At 40.8% G+C, this 16,609-nt stretch overlaps 1 protein-coding gene across 2 annotated transcripts in view; it reads right to left on the reverse strand.

Moving 5' to 3' along the window:
- The window catches only part of dip2cb (disco-interacting protein 2 homolog Cb), a 31,671-nt gene that overhangs the window by 3,656 nt on the left and 11,406 nt on the right, over positions 1-16,609 (reverse strand). For both annotated transcript variants that reach the window (XM_076981375.1, XM_076981376.1), the window contains exons 11-31: positions 15,113-15,223; positions 13,395-13,518; positions 12,984-13,093; positions 12,721-12,823; positions 12,572-12,636; positions 12,333-12,426; positions 12,057-12,176; positions 8,999-9,113; positions 8,416-8,555; positions 8,162-8,298; positions 7,508-7,716; positions 7,037-7,151; positions 6,614-6,815; positions 6,383-6,480; positions 6,191-6,271; positions 5,943-6,066; positions 4,643-4,764; positions 4,394-4,505; positions 4,006-4,115; positions 1,134-1,264; positions 791-959 (exon numbers count right to left, since the gene is read on the reverse strand). In XM_076981375.1, the coding sequence (XP_076837490.1) occupies positions 791-959; positions 1,134-1,264; positions 4,006-4,115; positions 4,394-4,505; positions 4,643-4,764; positions 5,943-6,066; positions 6,191-6,271; positions 6,383-6,480; positions 6,614-6,815; positions 7,037-7,151; positions 7,508-7,716; positions 8,162-8,298; positions 8,416-8,555; positions 8,999-9,113; positions 12,057-12,176; positions 12,333-12,426; positions 12,572-12,636; positions 12,721-12,823; positions 12,984-13,093; positions 13,395-13,518; positions 15,113-15,223 (2,592 nt within the window). The remainder of the gene's footprint in view (positions 1-790; positions 960-1,133; positions 1,265-4,005; positions 4,116-4,393; positions 4,506-4,642; positions 4,765-5,942; positions 6,067-6,190; positions 6,272-6,382; positions 6,481-6,613; positions 6,816-7,036; positions 7,152-7,507; positions 7,717-8,161; positions 8,299-8,415; positions 8,556-8,998; positions 9,114-12,056; positions 12,177-12,332; positions 12,427-12,571; positions 12,637-12,720; positions 12,824-12,983; positions 13,094-13,394; positions 13,519-15,112; positions 15,224-16,609) is intronic.

Here is a 16,609-nt window from a genome sequence, read left to right on the forward strand (position 1 = left end):
AATTAATAAAACGTGAATAGAAGGAAACGGTAGAATAAACTCACATGACTTAGGAGTTTTCTGAGCTTTGTGAGGTTATGTACCTTTTTATAATATGTCGGTAGCACAAACTGTGCAAATCTAACATGCACGTCCATGCTGCCTATTGTTATGCATGAGTAATACTGTAGATTGCATATGCACAAGAGAGCCTGTGTGAAGTGGGTCTTCCCTCATGGCTGTGTGCAAGCTCACCATTAGAGATCCAGTGTGGGATGGTCTTCCCTTGTGTGTGTGTAAGCTCACCATTAGAGATCCAGTGTGGGATGGTCCTCCCTCGTGTGTGTGCAAGCTCACCATTAGAGAGCCTGTGTGGGGTGGTCTTCCCTCGTGTGTGTGTGTGTGTGTGTGTGCAAGCTCACCATTAGAGAGTCTGTGTGGGGTGGTGTTCCCTCGTGTGTGTGTGCAAGCTCACCATTAGAGAGCCTGTGTGGGGTGGTCTTCCCTCGTGTGTGTGTGTGTGTGTGCAAGCTCACCATTAGAGAGTCTGTGTGGGGTGGTGTTCCCTCGTGTGTGTGCAAGCTCACCATTAGAGAGTCTGTGTGGGATGGTCTTCCCTCGTGTGTGTGTGCGCAAGCTCACCATTAGAGAGCCTGTGTGGGATGGTCTTCCCTCGTGTGTGTGTGTGTGTGCAAGCTCACAATTAGAGAGCCTGTGTGGGGTGGTCTTCCCTCGTGTGTGTGTGTGTGTGCAAGCTCACAATTAGAGAGTCTGTGTGGGGTGGTCTTCCCTCGTGTGCATGCAAGCTCACCTTGAGTGAATCGGTGACGCTGCCGACGGTTCTGGTGCAGAGTTCCATGACGGAGTAGGAGCAGAATGTGTCTCTCAGTCTCAGCGTGCTGACAGACAGGAGCCAGAGGGCTGGGTTCACCTCCAGCTCCGCCGGGGGGAAGAGTACTGACTGATGCCCTGCGTACACACTGCATACACATGTACACATCCACACACACATCCTCATGCTTAGTTCAGGGGGCTACACTGAACCCTTGTAACTCAGCTACTTACCATGTATACGTCTACATCAAGTCAACAACAGTTGTTGGAACTGAGCTCTGGTGGACACAAAGGTGCTTTAGTTCTTTAGATCTACATACCTGCAAAGGCACCAGACTACAAAGCCCAGTCCACAATATGGGTCCAGACACACAGCCACCTCACGGGACGGATAGAGCTCACACTGCAACTTTATAGAACGGCACAGTGCACTGGTAGCACTGTGAGACATCTATGGGAGAGTGATAGAGTGAGTGAGTGAGAGAGAGAGAGAGAGAGAGAGAGAGAGAGAGAAAGAGAGAGAGAGTGGTAGACAGGAAGGGAGAGAAGAGTTTAGATTAAACATCAACTGAATGTGTGAACTAGAATAAAACAGCATTTTGGAGAATTATACCATTTTCGCTGCTTCGGCTCTGTACTATAGGGATTAGGGATTGGCTCCGCTGTTTGGCAACGTCTCTGGTGTGTTACCTGTATTTACACTTTTATGTTTGTTTGTTACTTTGGGTGGTCAGGTCCATGCTGTGCTTATTACCTACGATCGCAGGACGTTGTTTAGCATTCGTGCTAGAATTAGTGCTTTCTCTTTGCTGGAGAGAAAGAAGCGTGATGTCCTTCTCCATAACCTCTACGGTTTCTACCAGCAGTGTTGGAGTTGTGTGGCTCTCAACGTTGCACACTACATTGTAATGGACGGAAAAGAACGGCGTAGGAAACGAGGAAAGAGAGGTGGCCTGTTGCTCTGGTTGCGGGGCCGGTATAAAATCAGATCCTTATCGGAAAAAGCGTTCACTATGCCAGAATTTGTCTCTTCCCATCGCATAGATTTTCTGTTTTTAGTAGAGACTTGGCTTAAACCTGGTGAGAACTGGCACTTACGCAAAAAGTGAACTATTCCTGTTTGATTTCGAAGCGAGTCGTTTTAAAGACTCGTTTACATGTTTGGAAGTCAATATGGGGATCTTTGAAATGATGCCATTTCAAGTGCTTGGCGACAACCCAGTATTTTGTGCTGTGATTTATCGCCCCCTCTCCAAGTCTCAAAATGGTTTTGTCTGAATTTTCAGACTTTCTGTCCTCCCTAGTTTTAATAATGTTGCCGGATGATTTTAATTTCCATATTAATGATACATCTGATGGAACTGCATTAGAATTTATCAACACTGGAATCTTTTAATTTTGTGCAGCATGTGATCAGTCTGATCCAAAATCAAGGATATATGTTGCACCTGGTGTTGGGGTTAGGGTTAGTTGGGGCTGTGTGTTGTTCCTGTAATTGATCTCTTTATATCTGACCATAAGTGTTTAACTGTAGCTAAACACTGCGTACATTCACATATTTTTAACAATGATTAACAATTTTTAACAATGATTAAATATATGTTTAAATGTTTTGCAACGTTGCCCCAGTAAGATTGAAAATGAAAACTCTGGTGAACTCTGCTCTGTGGATAGATTATGATATCTGGCACTTAAGGATGTGCAGGAGGGTAGAGCAGGCATGGAAGAAACCAGCTTCATGTCCTTTATTTATTTATATCTAAAGGAATTATGGTCTGTTTTTAACAATATATTGTGGGATGCTAGAACGAAATATTTTAATGAGTTAATAGCTGCAAATGTACACATCCCAAGGTTGTCATTTTCCAGGATTGACAGTTTAGTGAATGGAGTGGCCATGAACTCGACTACTTCCAAGATTGACCCCGATCAGTGGTTCCTCGGAATGTGGGGGAGGAAAATTTTAATCACTTTAATAACATCTTCCTAAAGGATTTTAAAAAGTGGTGCATTGTTTGCATCCAACTACATATATACTGCCAGCTTCATTTGTTAAAATGGTTTTTGATTCGATGAGAAAGCATTTGCAATTAATAGTGAACTTATCACTTAGCATTTTCTTTAAAAACCTGACCTGTGGAAATTACAGAACAACATAAAAATTACCTTTCCTTTCAGAAATGCTGGAAAAAGTAGTTGCAAAACAGCTATTAACCTTTTAAAAAGCAAACAAAATATCTGAGAAATTTAAGCAGAAACACTGCACAGAGACGGCACTTGTTAAAATTGTAAATGATTTCTTGCTGAATGCTGATGCCGGCGAAGTATCTGTTTTAGTTTTGTTAGACATAATTGCAGCTTTTGACACTGTTGACCACAGTATTTTGATTGCGATGATGTAGCAGTGGGTTGGGATATCTGAATTTGCTTTAGACTGGTTGGTCTCATACCTATCCAATAGATCATTTAGGGTCTGTACTGGAGATAGGTCGTCTTCATGCACTGATCTTTAGTGTGGAATTCCACAGGGGTCCACAGGGGTCCACAGGGGTCCTGTGTACCTTCACTCTTATGTAGATATGTGTGTGTGTATGTGTGTGTGTGTGCGTGTGTGTGTGTGTGTGAGAGAGAGAGTGTGCATACCTTCACTCTTATGTCATGTGTGTGCATGAGAGAGTGAGAGTATGAGTACCTTCACTCTTATGTAGATGTGTGTGTGTGAGAGAGTGAGAGTGTGAGTACCTTCACTCTTATGTAGATGTGTGTGTGTGTGAGAGAGTGAGAGTGTGAGTACTTTCACTCTTATGTAGATGTGTGTGTGTGAGAGAGTGAGAGTATGAGTACCTTCACTCATATGTAGATGTGTGTGTGTGTGAGAGAGTGAGAGTATGAGTACCTTCACTCATATGTAGATGTGTGTGTGTGAGAGAGTGAGAGTGCGAGTACCTTCACTCTTATGTAGATGTGTGTGTGTGTGAGAGAGTGAGAGTGTGAGTACTTTCACTCTTATGTAGATGTGTGTGTGTGTGAGAGAGTGAGTACCTTCACTCTTATGTAGATGTGTGTGTGTGAGAGAGTGAGAGTGTGAGTACCTTCACTCTTATGTAGATGTGTGTGTGTGAGAGAGTGAGAGTGTGAGTATTTTCACTCATATGTAGATGTGTGTGTGTGAGAGAGTGAGAGTGCGAGTACCTTCACTCCAGCTAACATGCCCGTGGTGGACACACTAAAGTCCAGGTAGGCCAGAGAGTCTGGATCACATGGCTTGAATAGCAGTGCTGAGCGTCTTTTTGGCAAATCATCTTAAACACATACAGACACACATACACAAAAAGGTTTTACTTTTTTACTCATTTGGATGAAGCAGATGGAAACACCAAAATTTTATATTCTCTGTCTTCCTTTCTTTCACACACGCACGCACGCACGCACGCACGCACGCACACGCACACACACACACACACACACACACACACACAGACACACACACACACAGACACACACACACACACACACACACACAGACACACACACACAGACACACACACACAGACACACACACACAGACACACACACACACCTGTGTCGAGAACAGGAGGCCATGATCGCAGGTCCACAGCTGCTGATGCTTCTTTGGACCTCAGAAGCTTACAGATCCCCTGGGTGGTCATAACACACACCGAACGACTCACCTGCACAAAAGTGCAAATGTTTAAGTGAGTGAGTGTGTGTGCATGCATGTATTTGTGTATATGAGCCTATGTATGTTTGTGCAGCGTGTGTGTGTGTGTGTGTGTGTGTGTGTGTGTGTGTGTGTATGTCCACTTACTTCTACAATCATTTTCACAGTTGGCAGAGTGGTTGAGATGTTTTGGGGATGAGGTGGTCTCACTGTAATAGGGATGCAGCCAGCATACAAACAGCCATAAAACGCAGCAATCAGATCCAAACCTGTAAAACAGACATACGCATGCATACAAACGTGAAGGGTGCACTTCTGTTTCATGGCCAGAACTGCAAAACAAAAGAATTCTCAGATAGTTTGGACAAGCAATAGCATGGCTGAGTGAGTCAGGAGCAGTGTTGCGAATAACGTCGTCATTTTGTCAGTAACGGGATAATATAATTAATTACTTTTCCTGTCGTTACAACGCCGTTTACGTTACTGGTCATTAAAAGCGGTGCGTTACTATATATTGATATACTAATGCGAGCAGACCGCTGCCCAGGCTAGTGAGGAGTAACAGATCCCGATAAGTCACAGTTCTCGGTGTAACGATAGCCAATCAGAGCCAGTGTTTTTACACGCGCGCCGAAGCACGCGAGTGACACGACACAAACGGAGAAGAGGCCGAAATGGCGTCAGGTGCAAGCCGAAGAAAACTAGAACTTTAAAGGCGATATAAACATTATTTAAGAAAATACTTGAAGTTCCCGAATGTCTACCAGACTGGGTATTTGATTTATTTAATTAAGAATAGAGGTTTTATTGTTAAGTTTACTTCTGTTGTAAACAAACCAGTTGTCTCAGGTTGAGAGAATTTAATTTAATTTCATAGATGTAAATGCACTTTATATAGTGTAACTGTTTACTTTTGCTTTTTTTTCCCCAAAGATTTTGGGATTTTAAAGGATTTTATCCTGCACTGGTCTGTGGATGTGCAATAAATATCAAAAGTTAAACAATTTTCTGATCTACTCATTTCAACTGACTGTGAAAACTGCTTAAAAAAAAAACTTAATTAATTGGCATATAACCTTTTTTTAACTGTAACGCAAATAGTTACTTTCCCTGGTAACGAGTTACTTTTATTATAGAGTAATCCAGTTACTAACTCAGTTACTTTTTTGAACAAGTAGTGAGTAACTATAACTAATTACTTTTTTAAAGTAACGTTCCCAACACTGGTCAGGAGTCAGGAGGTATTAGGATTACTGATCCCCGAGAAACATAAACCTCGGTCCCTGTGTGCTGTCAGACATGGCAGTCCTGAACAGGCTAAACAGCTGATTTTCTATTTAGCTATTTAGAACCTTCAGTTTTGGATTTCTAATGAATTAATGCAATAAAAGATAAACACCTGTAAGAGAAACAGATAAGAGAAACACCTGTAAAAATTTAAAGATACCTGGTGGATACACTAATGCTACATGGTCACCATCACGCAGTTGTCCTCGCTCATACAGCAAGGCGGAGATCTTCTCTGCTCTTTTATGGAGCTGCAAACATGTTAGAGAACTCCCTACCACTCCCTAGATCACCCACGCAAATACACACACACACAATTTGTCAACAAACAATCATTAACGTCAATGAGAAATTGTTCAAATTTTTTTGTGTTTCTCTCTGTAATTGTGACTGTGGTTTGTGTCTCACCCTTGAGTTAATGAGCGTGTAGATTATGTGTTCAGGGGTGGTTTGGGCTCTCCACTGTAACACTTCTGACAAGAAGAGAAACTGGATCCCAGGAAACAGGAGGGAATAATAAAAGTCACACATTAAACACGTTTATTACTTTAATACATTCATAAAAGAAAACACAGGTCAAATGCAAATGAGCTCACACACCTGGTCATTTTCTTCCTGACTCAGGTCTCGTCCACTTGCCTGTGCCATCCGTTTACCTGCCACCAGATTCCCCACCATTACAGAGGCGGGACCAACCTCTACACACACACACACACACACACACACACACACACACACACACGCGCACGCACGCAGATTAGCACTGTTCTTCTGTTCCATATCTGTATGAAAGTATTGTTGTCATGTTGGAAGAATACACAAAGTGCAAACCAGGTTGTTTCTGCCTAGGTTTGGGGAGGTTGGTGACACAGGAATGGGGGCACATGAGCACATTGCAGGGATGCAGCGCCCCCTCCTGGTAGAGCTGCTTTGTCTCAGACAGGTGAATCCCCCCAAGAGGAGTTTTGGGCAGGGTGTTGGAAGGAACCAGCAGCAAGCAGTACACACCAACCTGATGGATACCATCTATAGCCTACACATATACGCACACGTATACGCACACATATACGCACACAGAAGGACAGAAAACATAAAATGACGTTTTGCTTGCTTTGGAGTAAAAAGAGGAGGCACTACAGACTTTTCACACATGCCTCTGCTATCTGTAATACCTGATTTATCTGCCTAAAAGCTCGATACCTGTGATACTCTACTAATCCATTGAAAGGTGCGTGTGTGTGTGTGTGTGTGTACCTGTAGTACTCTGCTCATCCACTGAAAACTCTCCTCTTCTGTAGAGTCTGGTCTTTGCTCTGCCACCACGACTACCCTCTCATCATGAAGTACCGTAATAGAGAACACTGCTATCCTACACTCACACACACACACACACAAGCACATTCACAGTTACATGCTCATCTATAAAAGGATATAAAAAAAACAAACAAATAAAAGTTTACTTATGACAGTTGTTGTTGTTGAACCTAAACAAAAATCCTTAATTAAACTGTCCTTAATATACGTTTTGATATATATAATATACATTTTAATCTATGAAATGTGTTTTTACAGATGCATTTTCGAATTTTTTTTTTTTTTGATAATCAAATACACCCACATCCCCCCACACACAACCACCCCCATTCCCACCTCGCCTAAACACACCCACACCCCCCCAAACACCCACCCCACCCACACATACCCCCCACAGCCACACCCACATACCTTCCTCTGTACACAAACTTCATTGGCTCAACAGCAAGTGCAGTGGCAACGATGTCATCGGCGTTGTGTCTCCTCCCCCCCACCTGCATCAGTCCATCCATCTTTCCTGTGACATAAACGGCTCCACCCGGGCCTACAAACCCCAACAGGCCAGAGCGCACAAACACACACTCACTCGCTGATGTGCCGCTGCTAGACAAGGGACACACCTACACGATGGGAGGGACAGAGAGAGGACAGAGAGGGGACAGGGGAGGACAGAGAGGGGACAGAGAGAGAGTTGGAGGGAACATACATAAAAAAGCTTCATTTAACAGATCACACTTGATAAAGTAGTAGTGGAGTACTACAAAAGAATATTGCAGTTTAGTATTCCATTTTCTATTTTATTAAAGTAAAAATTTAATAATAGAAATGCTATAACAAAATACATTTGATATTGAGTGAACATACACTGATATCTGATAGAACCTTTGAGAAAGATCTTGAATTAATTGTAAAGTACTTTATCAAGTACTTCACAAAGTGAGAGTACTTGTTTAGAGAATTTAGCTAAAACTATAACATTATATAAAGTCCTTTATTAAAATGTGGTAGTGTGATACCACTTTATTAAAGCACTAGTAATGTACAGATGAGCAAGGTGTGTCACACCTCAAACGTGTTCTTGGTCATGCCTGTCAGACCATAGTAGGACGTTCCCGTGGCGATGGATGATACACAGATTTCTCCAATCTCATCAGTTTTGCATAACACAGGAAGACTGTCCAACTTCACCACGCACACTAATGCTGTGAAACAGAACGTTGTTATACCGCTAGTCAAACACATGCATGTGTTTAGGAGATCGGTCCATGACATCTGTCTGGCATCCGTGACACAGCTCTATTGAGTCGCACACACTATACCTCCAGGCATGGGCGTGCCACAGTCCTGCAGAGTGAGCACAGACAGCTTCTCCCCCGTGTCCACCCTGATGACACCGTGACTCAGTGAAGTCATGCCGAGGAGGCCTCTGCCCGTCACCTTCAACCCGCCCTCGCTCGGCCTGGGGGGGCACCACGCAAAGCATCTCAATCAGTGGTGGAGACAGGTGCGTCACTGATAGCAGTTTGCTAACCTGGACTGACTATCTGGCCTATAAACTATTGCTAAGTGCAAGATGTTTCTTGAGCATGACAGGAGCAAACACATGTGAAGACATCCATACCATCCCCATCCCCATCATTGGGGAGATTGTGTCACATTTACTACAACTGTATTGAGAACTAAAAATATTTTGTCGATCTACAATTGGCATGTGTCCACAGATCTTTAAGCCTTGTAAATACTACGCTCACTTCATAGTCCCAGAACCAGTCTCAGCCTCCAGAGTAAACAGAACATATCATCCTTTGGTAACGCAATTAATATATACCCCATGGCAGAACTGCTTGTCCAAACCCGGTTTTGTCTGTGTGAGTTTAACTGTGAGCGTGTATGTGTGTCTACCTCCTCACAGCTACAGTCAGGGCTTCTGGTGAGCTGGCGCACGGACAGATGACTTCCGACTTTAAGCCCATACTCTGAAACACGTTCAGGAATGCGTCACACGAAGATATGGACCCTAGAAAAGAAGAGAGAGAGAGAGAGATTCTGGTATTCTGAGAAAGAAGCATTCGTGGGTAAGAAGAACTTTTGAGCTGGCAGCGGTCAATAAAACATGAGAAGAAAAATGTCCACTACCCCACATACCAGTAACAAAGACGTTTGCAGCAGTTTGAATATACAGGGTCATTTAACATTATACTAGATTAAATGGATTGTTAGAATTAGATTAAGGAACTCATTGATACACCTAGTAAGTAACTTATTAGCTGTGACTATAATCACCCTTTATTGAGTCTGCTAAATTTCATTATCTTCATCGATTTTAGTTTTTCTTTTCTTCTGGACACTGCAAACCCAGGTAGTGTATAGAGGATCCGATTTACCATCCAGACCAGTAAATGGTTGAAAGAGACTTCACAAGCATCCAACAAGCTTCAAACACACTGGTGGATGCAAATGCTGCTTTTAGCAACGGTAAATTATGTTTTTGTTACACACAACACGAGGTGACATCTGCCTGGAAAATCAAGGATATTTGAAATATAATCAAGCAGCACCTGTAAAAGAAGGAATTAGTCAAAGTCTTCGTTTAAAATTTAAATTGTATAGCGCTTGTTACAACAGCGGTGCAATGGTGATGTCACGGTAGGCTGGCCACAAGCCGTGAGGGAGACGCCCACTCACACGCCCACTCATACACACCCCTCCCTCCTTCCCAATCACCAGTTTACTGATCACTGCTATATTACCTGCACCTCTTCCCAATCCCCTCTGCACACGATTTAAAGGCCGTAGGTCTGCTCTTCCAGTATATTGTACTCATCCACTCCTTGACAGGTGAGTTCATTTCAGAGTGTAGGACAGGTCTGTATTGACTAGACACACCTGCCCACACTGCAACACCATCCCCACCACCAAAGGCTCGTCTGGTGACAACAATGGCTGGTGCATAGCGGTGTCCTTGATGTCTCTAACATCATTTCTGCTCAGCTTGAATAGACTTTCATCAGTGAACAGCACTGAGGCCACTGGTCCACCGTCCAGTGTAATATGCCGTTAAGCCATTTGCTAGGGAACAGCAAGTTGTGCTAAAAGTAATGAAACATGGAACAGAGGGAAATGTGCATTCAAAAGTTTAGAGAAAGCTACATTAACTTCACCTGTAAAGATCACAGTGCATTTTAGGTTCATCCTGAAATTTCTCCCGAAAGCCAAATATCCCTAACTGTATGTGAGTAGTGCATGTCTGAGTCAAGCTCCCAGGGAGCAAGCTGAAGGCAACAGTGGCAAGCAAAAACTCCCGAGAGCATGAGGCAGAAACCTTAAGAGGAACCAAGACTCAAAGGAGAGACCTGTCCTCCTCTGGTCAGCAACGGACTCCGTAATAACAACAACGCAAATGTTAAGCAGCAAACAGCAAAATAAGTGAAGATTACTTAAATTAGCCCTGAACCATCTGTAAATTTACTCCATTCTGAATAGAATTTTGAACACTATCAGCACTACACAAACACATGTTGCTGTATATGAATATGTATATTACTACCGCAAAGATGCTTTTTCAATCACCCTGTTGTTTTTTCATGGACATAACAGGGAAGTGAATTAATCTGTGAAACAATCATTTGTCAGTCTTTGAATTCTGTGAACAGGTTGTGTGGCCAGGTTTGACATGCTGCCTCACTTTTGTGAGGAGGGCCATCCTTATTTTGTTGTCATTTTTAAGATGGAATATTCCCATATTCACGATTCCTCTGCTCTCCAGTCACTTCACGCTTGCCGAAGCTCATTTAAAACTGAGCCAGGGTCATTACCCTCAAACATCAGCAAAGCAAACATTACACCTATATACAGAACTGTCATCACTGCCAGCATCGTCATTAAAGAGACACATTCCTATTTGCCAGATCAAATAACCATTTGCTTTATAAAAGTATTAATTTTCCCCCAAATGCTGGAATAGTACTTGTCACTTCCGTGTGTGTGTGTGACTTCCGTGTGTGTGTGTGTGTTGTTTGTGTTATTCATTATGTGCTGCACTCGTATCTTGTTGTCATCAATGTACAGTAATTGTGCGTGTTGTCTGTTGTCAGTCTATGTTTGACTTTGTTTATCTTTGTGCCATCGCTGTGTTCCAAGATGTCAATGAATCTATAATAAAGGTATAGAAAGACTCTCAAGCCTGGCTGTACAGTACTGATTTCAAACTGTAGCACTGCGTTACCATTTCAGTACCAGGAAACAGTGCAATACTAGTAGAAAAGATTCAAATGCATTAAAAATTACTAAACACTTTCAAAGGACAGAAACACAATTTTTAAAAAATACAATGATTATACTGAAGAGGCAAGGCTGTCGACAGAGATTTAATGGAGATAGAAATAAAAAATGTTATTTACCCTTTATATACCCAAATGTAAATTAATAACATGCATTTTTGGAAGAAGTTGAAAAGATTAACAATGCCTTCAGTTTTCTTTATGAGCAAGTGATAAAACGCTGAGAAGCTGAAACAATCATCGAAGCAGCTAAGTATCTCAGCTCTGTATCACTTTAGTGGGGATATTTAAGAAATTTTATCATTTCTATTATTTCTCTTCATTTCATTTTCTTTATTCATCTGTTATTTTAAAGCTTTTTTGCTTATTTTTGGATTTACTTATCTTTAAAATAGTAATATTATACTATAAATAGTATACAATTTCTTTATCATCTTTTTACGTCACTTCATTTTTTATACTGCTTTGGCAAGTTTTATAATTACAAAAATCATGCCAATAAAGCACTGTGAAATGAAAATGACATGAAATGGAAAACAGAGTCAGATCCAGACAGACAAATGCCTGTTTGACTGTATTTTAACAATGTCGTATCCAATACTTGTAAAAGGTAAAGTTTGATTAACCCTTTTCCCAACAAACACACACACACACACACACACACACACACACACACTCACATGGGTTGGCGCCATCAGCAACCAGCAGCATCCGTAGGGAGCTCAGGTTGAGGTCACTCTGATCTCTGTGTGCCACCAGAGCCCAGTGGAGGTCCCTACTTTTCACACATGCCACTTTAGCTACACACACAAATGCAGAATAGGGCCACACACACACACACACACGCACGCACACACAATACAGGAAGAAGGACAGTAAAGTATCTTATTTCAATTTCTACATTTGTCAAGACTGGTGTTAATGAACAATTACTATGTGAATGTGTGGTTGTTTACCTTTGTACTGACAAACTTTCTGTATCCAGGACAACGGATTCACCTTCATTAAAGCATAAGGAACGCTAACCACATGGAGCATATTAAGTACACTCTAGAGAGAGGGGGGGGGGGGGAGAGAGGGAGAGAGAGAGAGAGGGAGGGAGAGAGAGAGAGAGAGAGAGAGAGAGAGAGGTGTAAAGACATTACCCAAAAAAGACGTATGTGTGATGATAAAAACTATTTTTCATATGAATCACCATATGAATGCCATGCCACAGTCCCACGTCTTTCTTGAAGTCCAACACATTCACCAACGTCTCAGCTGCAGTAAACACAAATACGTTAAAGATATGCCTTTCTTTCCACCGTGCCTGCTAATGTGTGAGAGTGCGTGGCTGTGTCTTACCCTCCTTATACCCACAGGTGTGGGTGAGTGTTTGGCAATGAGTCAGCATGGACATCCTTGTCACTGTCACCCCGAGGACACTTCCATCCTTACACGTCTTGTACTGGAATTGAATGAATGAATCACTCAATTAACCAATCACCAACTACTCATTTCAAACTCACGTTATTTTATAATAAAAAAATAATTTAAATTAAAACACACCAACACCCCTCAAATTCCGTAGACCCCCCCGCCCCACACACACACCCCCACACTCTTACCTCAATATATGCAGTTTCATTGTTGGCATCTTTAATTAAAGGGTACCACTCTCTGGGTGGTTTAGATAAATGCTTAGAATCTGTCACCACCCACAGCAACTTTGGCCAGCCTAAGAACACAAAAAACACAGACATGTAAGCAAATAAACAAACACAGCTATCATAATGCATTCAGAAGATATTCTGTTTACTTAAGTTCTGTGGTGTATGTTTGATATATCACAACAACGTTTTGTGTAATGTGAAAAGAAATAAGAAAATAAATCTATTTTGCAAAATAAAATAAAAAGTATTTGAGTGAACACAAACAGGGTATTCTATGCACAAAGGAAAGAAAATACCTAAAATTAGATTTAAAAAAATCAGAGCTATTTATGCATATAAAAAAAAAATCCCCAGTTGAGCTCTGACCTTTGAACTGCATAATGTCACCACCGAGGCTCTTGGGAAGACCTTTGTGGCACGCATCACTGGTAAGTGCCACAGCAACTCCGCAGCTGCCCAACAGGAAACCAATCTGCTGACTCCCAGCATCCTTTGGGAGGACAGCAAGCGAGATACAGAGGAAAGAGAGGCAGAGGAAAGATGGAAAGAGAAAGTGACAGAGGTGAAGAGATAGAACATTATTGTTTGATCAGTGTAAATCTTCAATCTTCTGAATATTTGTCAGTATTCTGGCTGTTGAATTTTGCACCACTTGCAGTCTTTCAACTGCCTAAGGTATCCAGTGAAAGAGCATTACAGTAACCTGTGCAATAAAACATGAGTCAACTTCTTAGCATTTTGCAGGGGAAAGTAGTGCCTAACTCAATGTTCCTAAAAAATCTCAAGAAGGCAGTCTTAGTAACATTACCAATGTGTGATTTAAAATTCAGGTCAGACTCCAGGATTACACCAAGATTCCTCATCTCAGGTTTTATCTGTAAAGCCAGATTTCCCAGCAGAGTTAATAATTTCTCCCTTTTAACTAGTTCTAATAAGTAAAATCTTATCTTCATTTAATTTGATTAATGTATTATTATTCCAGTTTACAATGTTAAAAAGACATTTACAAGTTGTTTTTAGAGCACTGACATTATGTAGTGCTTCAGATATGTACTGTACACCTGTCCATCACCTGCATAGCTATGGAAGTTGACCTCATGGTCCATTATAATTTTTCCAAATAGTAGCATGTACAAGGAAAACAGGATGAATGTTTTGCCTTCTTTCATAAGCACTAATGCTAACAACATGATGAAAATGTGCTAAACCAATTTAAGACTCAAGGAAGACCAAACAACTTTTAAGTGCAATTTAAGTATATTATCTATAGTGTTCAAAGTTGCACATGAGTCTCAAATCATTTACTAATTTTAACTGTGCTTTTACTTTTTAACCCCCCCCCCTTTCCTCTAAAAATGTTTACATTAAGAACTCATTCATTTTTATGATTAATTAGTAAGAGCACAGATTAACAGGGGGTTGACCAGTAATTTAAATGCATCTGGATTTGCACAGTAATTTAAGTACATTTACAGTTTAATGGTAATCAACCTTTGCAAATAATATCCTCATTTCAATTTTCACATAATTTAGAGAATGCAAAGAATGCTTAGTCTTTATGTATTTGCTTATTAATGAATGTATCATCTGTTGTAAATACAATTTGTTTGTGTTTGTTATATTCTAGACACACTATTCTTTTGTCTATGGCACAACCTTTTTATCTGATATCTGCATTTGTTTTTGTACAGAAGCAAAAAGCAATAACATTGTGCTTGAAAATCATTGTAAAATTGCTCACATCTAAAATTCATAACCTAATATGCAAATTATAAACTTAAGTCTGCTCCTTTATTATAATGAATCTCATTCAACATCGCCAAATTATCCAAAGTGAAATAATGAATTTCAGAACATGATCCCACATATAATCTGTTAACATTCTCTACAAAATAAAATAAATGCAGATGCTGAATTCCATAGCATTCAGTCAGAGCTGTTATGAGCTGTTGACATCTCAATAAGAAAATCAAAGCAATCAATCAGTACTAAAAATGTGCATCAGGCCTTTTATGGCAGACATTTTAATATTTTTTTTTTATATTTATGAAAAGTCTTTTGGTAACATGCTGTGTGGGCATTACCTTTTTGGTGAGTGGCACCTCAATGGGAACTGGCACAACTTCAGCTAACAGACACCCATAAAATGCTACCATGAAAGCAGCTGGGTCATTATTGGGGTACACCAGCGCCACCTAATGCAAACACAACCATATACATGCATCCAAATTAAGATCTGGTAAAAAAGTATATCAGCAAAGATACACACAACACCAACTCCACCAACTCAGAACCAATAAAATACTACCTTGTAAAATAAAACACACTACATGTTATACAGCCATAAAAATAATAATAAACAAAAAGTTGAAACAATCAAAATCATTTACTCAAAAATATGTAAACCCTTTCATTCAGTACTTTGTGGAACCTGATTTATTGATATTTAAATTTTATTTGTCTTAAAAGTTTTAATTAAAGCTAATGTTGTATTCCAACTAAAATTAGCTTCTAGTTAGGTCTGCAGAAACCCCAGTATTGGTATCTAAACTTGTTGAGGCAGCAAAATGATTTGTATGTGTATTCATGTAAAAGGACATCCATGTTGGAAAATGGGGTAAGGGTTAATGAACATTAATGAGTGGACAAAATGCGCTGCTAACTATGGAGGTAATGTCACACTAGGAGCTAACAAAGCTAACAGTGGTGCTAACTCGTGACAAATCTTACTGGCTGCAAAAATGGGAGAGGCCTAACAGCCTTTTCTTTATCAAGAGCAGATGCAGTTCAAAACAGTCACAAGGTCTGAAGATATACCTACTTCTACACTGACAACAACAGGTTAAGTACACTGTCAACAACAGGTTAAGTACACTACCAACAACAGGTTAAGTAGGCTACACTACCAACAACAGGTTAAGTGCACTACCAACAACAGGTTAAGTGCACTACCAACAACAGGTTAAGTAGGCTACATTACCAACAACAGGTTAAGTGCACTACCAACAGGTTAAGTACACTGTCAACAGGTTAAGTACACTGTCAACAACAGGTTAAGTACACTACCCACTGGTTAAGGCCAAACAAGCTCTGCTGTGTCTTCTAAGTTGTAATAGTGGCACAGCAACTTTGCCAGAATAGATATAAATATCACTTTCTTTATTTCTCCAGTGTGATGTCTGCAACCACAAGACACACCGGATGACTGCAGTGAGCAGATTTAACACAGGCAGATGTTCTTCCAGTAAAACAAACTCCACATATTACAGGTCCAATAGGAAAATTACTTTCTAACCCTAGAAAGTGAACCATCCTCATCTGGACAGAATTAATACTAATTTAATACAAGAGCAGCGACTTAAGAAATAACTGACAATCAACTGGCAGAGATATTCAGGTTAAACGAGAACTAAATTATCAGTTCTAGTCAGAATCCAGACAGGATACAGATGAGCACAGTTCAGCAGGAGTTCAGAGGGAGGTGCGTATGGGCTACTCAATAAACAGAAAACATGACCAAACCAAATACCGACTTGAGTTCTGTTGTTAATTTACTCTTGTGTTTTGCATCAGTGTTCAAT

This window comes from Brachyhypopomus gauderio, chromosome 19 (genome assembly GCF_052324685.1).
Source record: "Brachyhypopomus gauderio isolate BG-103 chromosome 19, BGAUD_0.2, whole genome shotgun sequence".
NCBI classification, from domain to species: domain Eukaryota; kingdom Metazoa; phylum Chordata; class Actinopteri; order Gymnotiformes; family Hypopomidae; genus Brachyhypopomus; species Brachyhypopomus gauderio.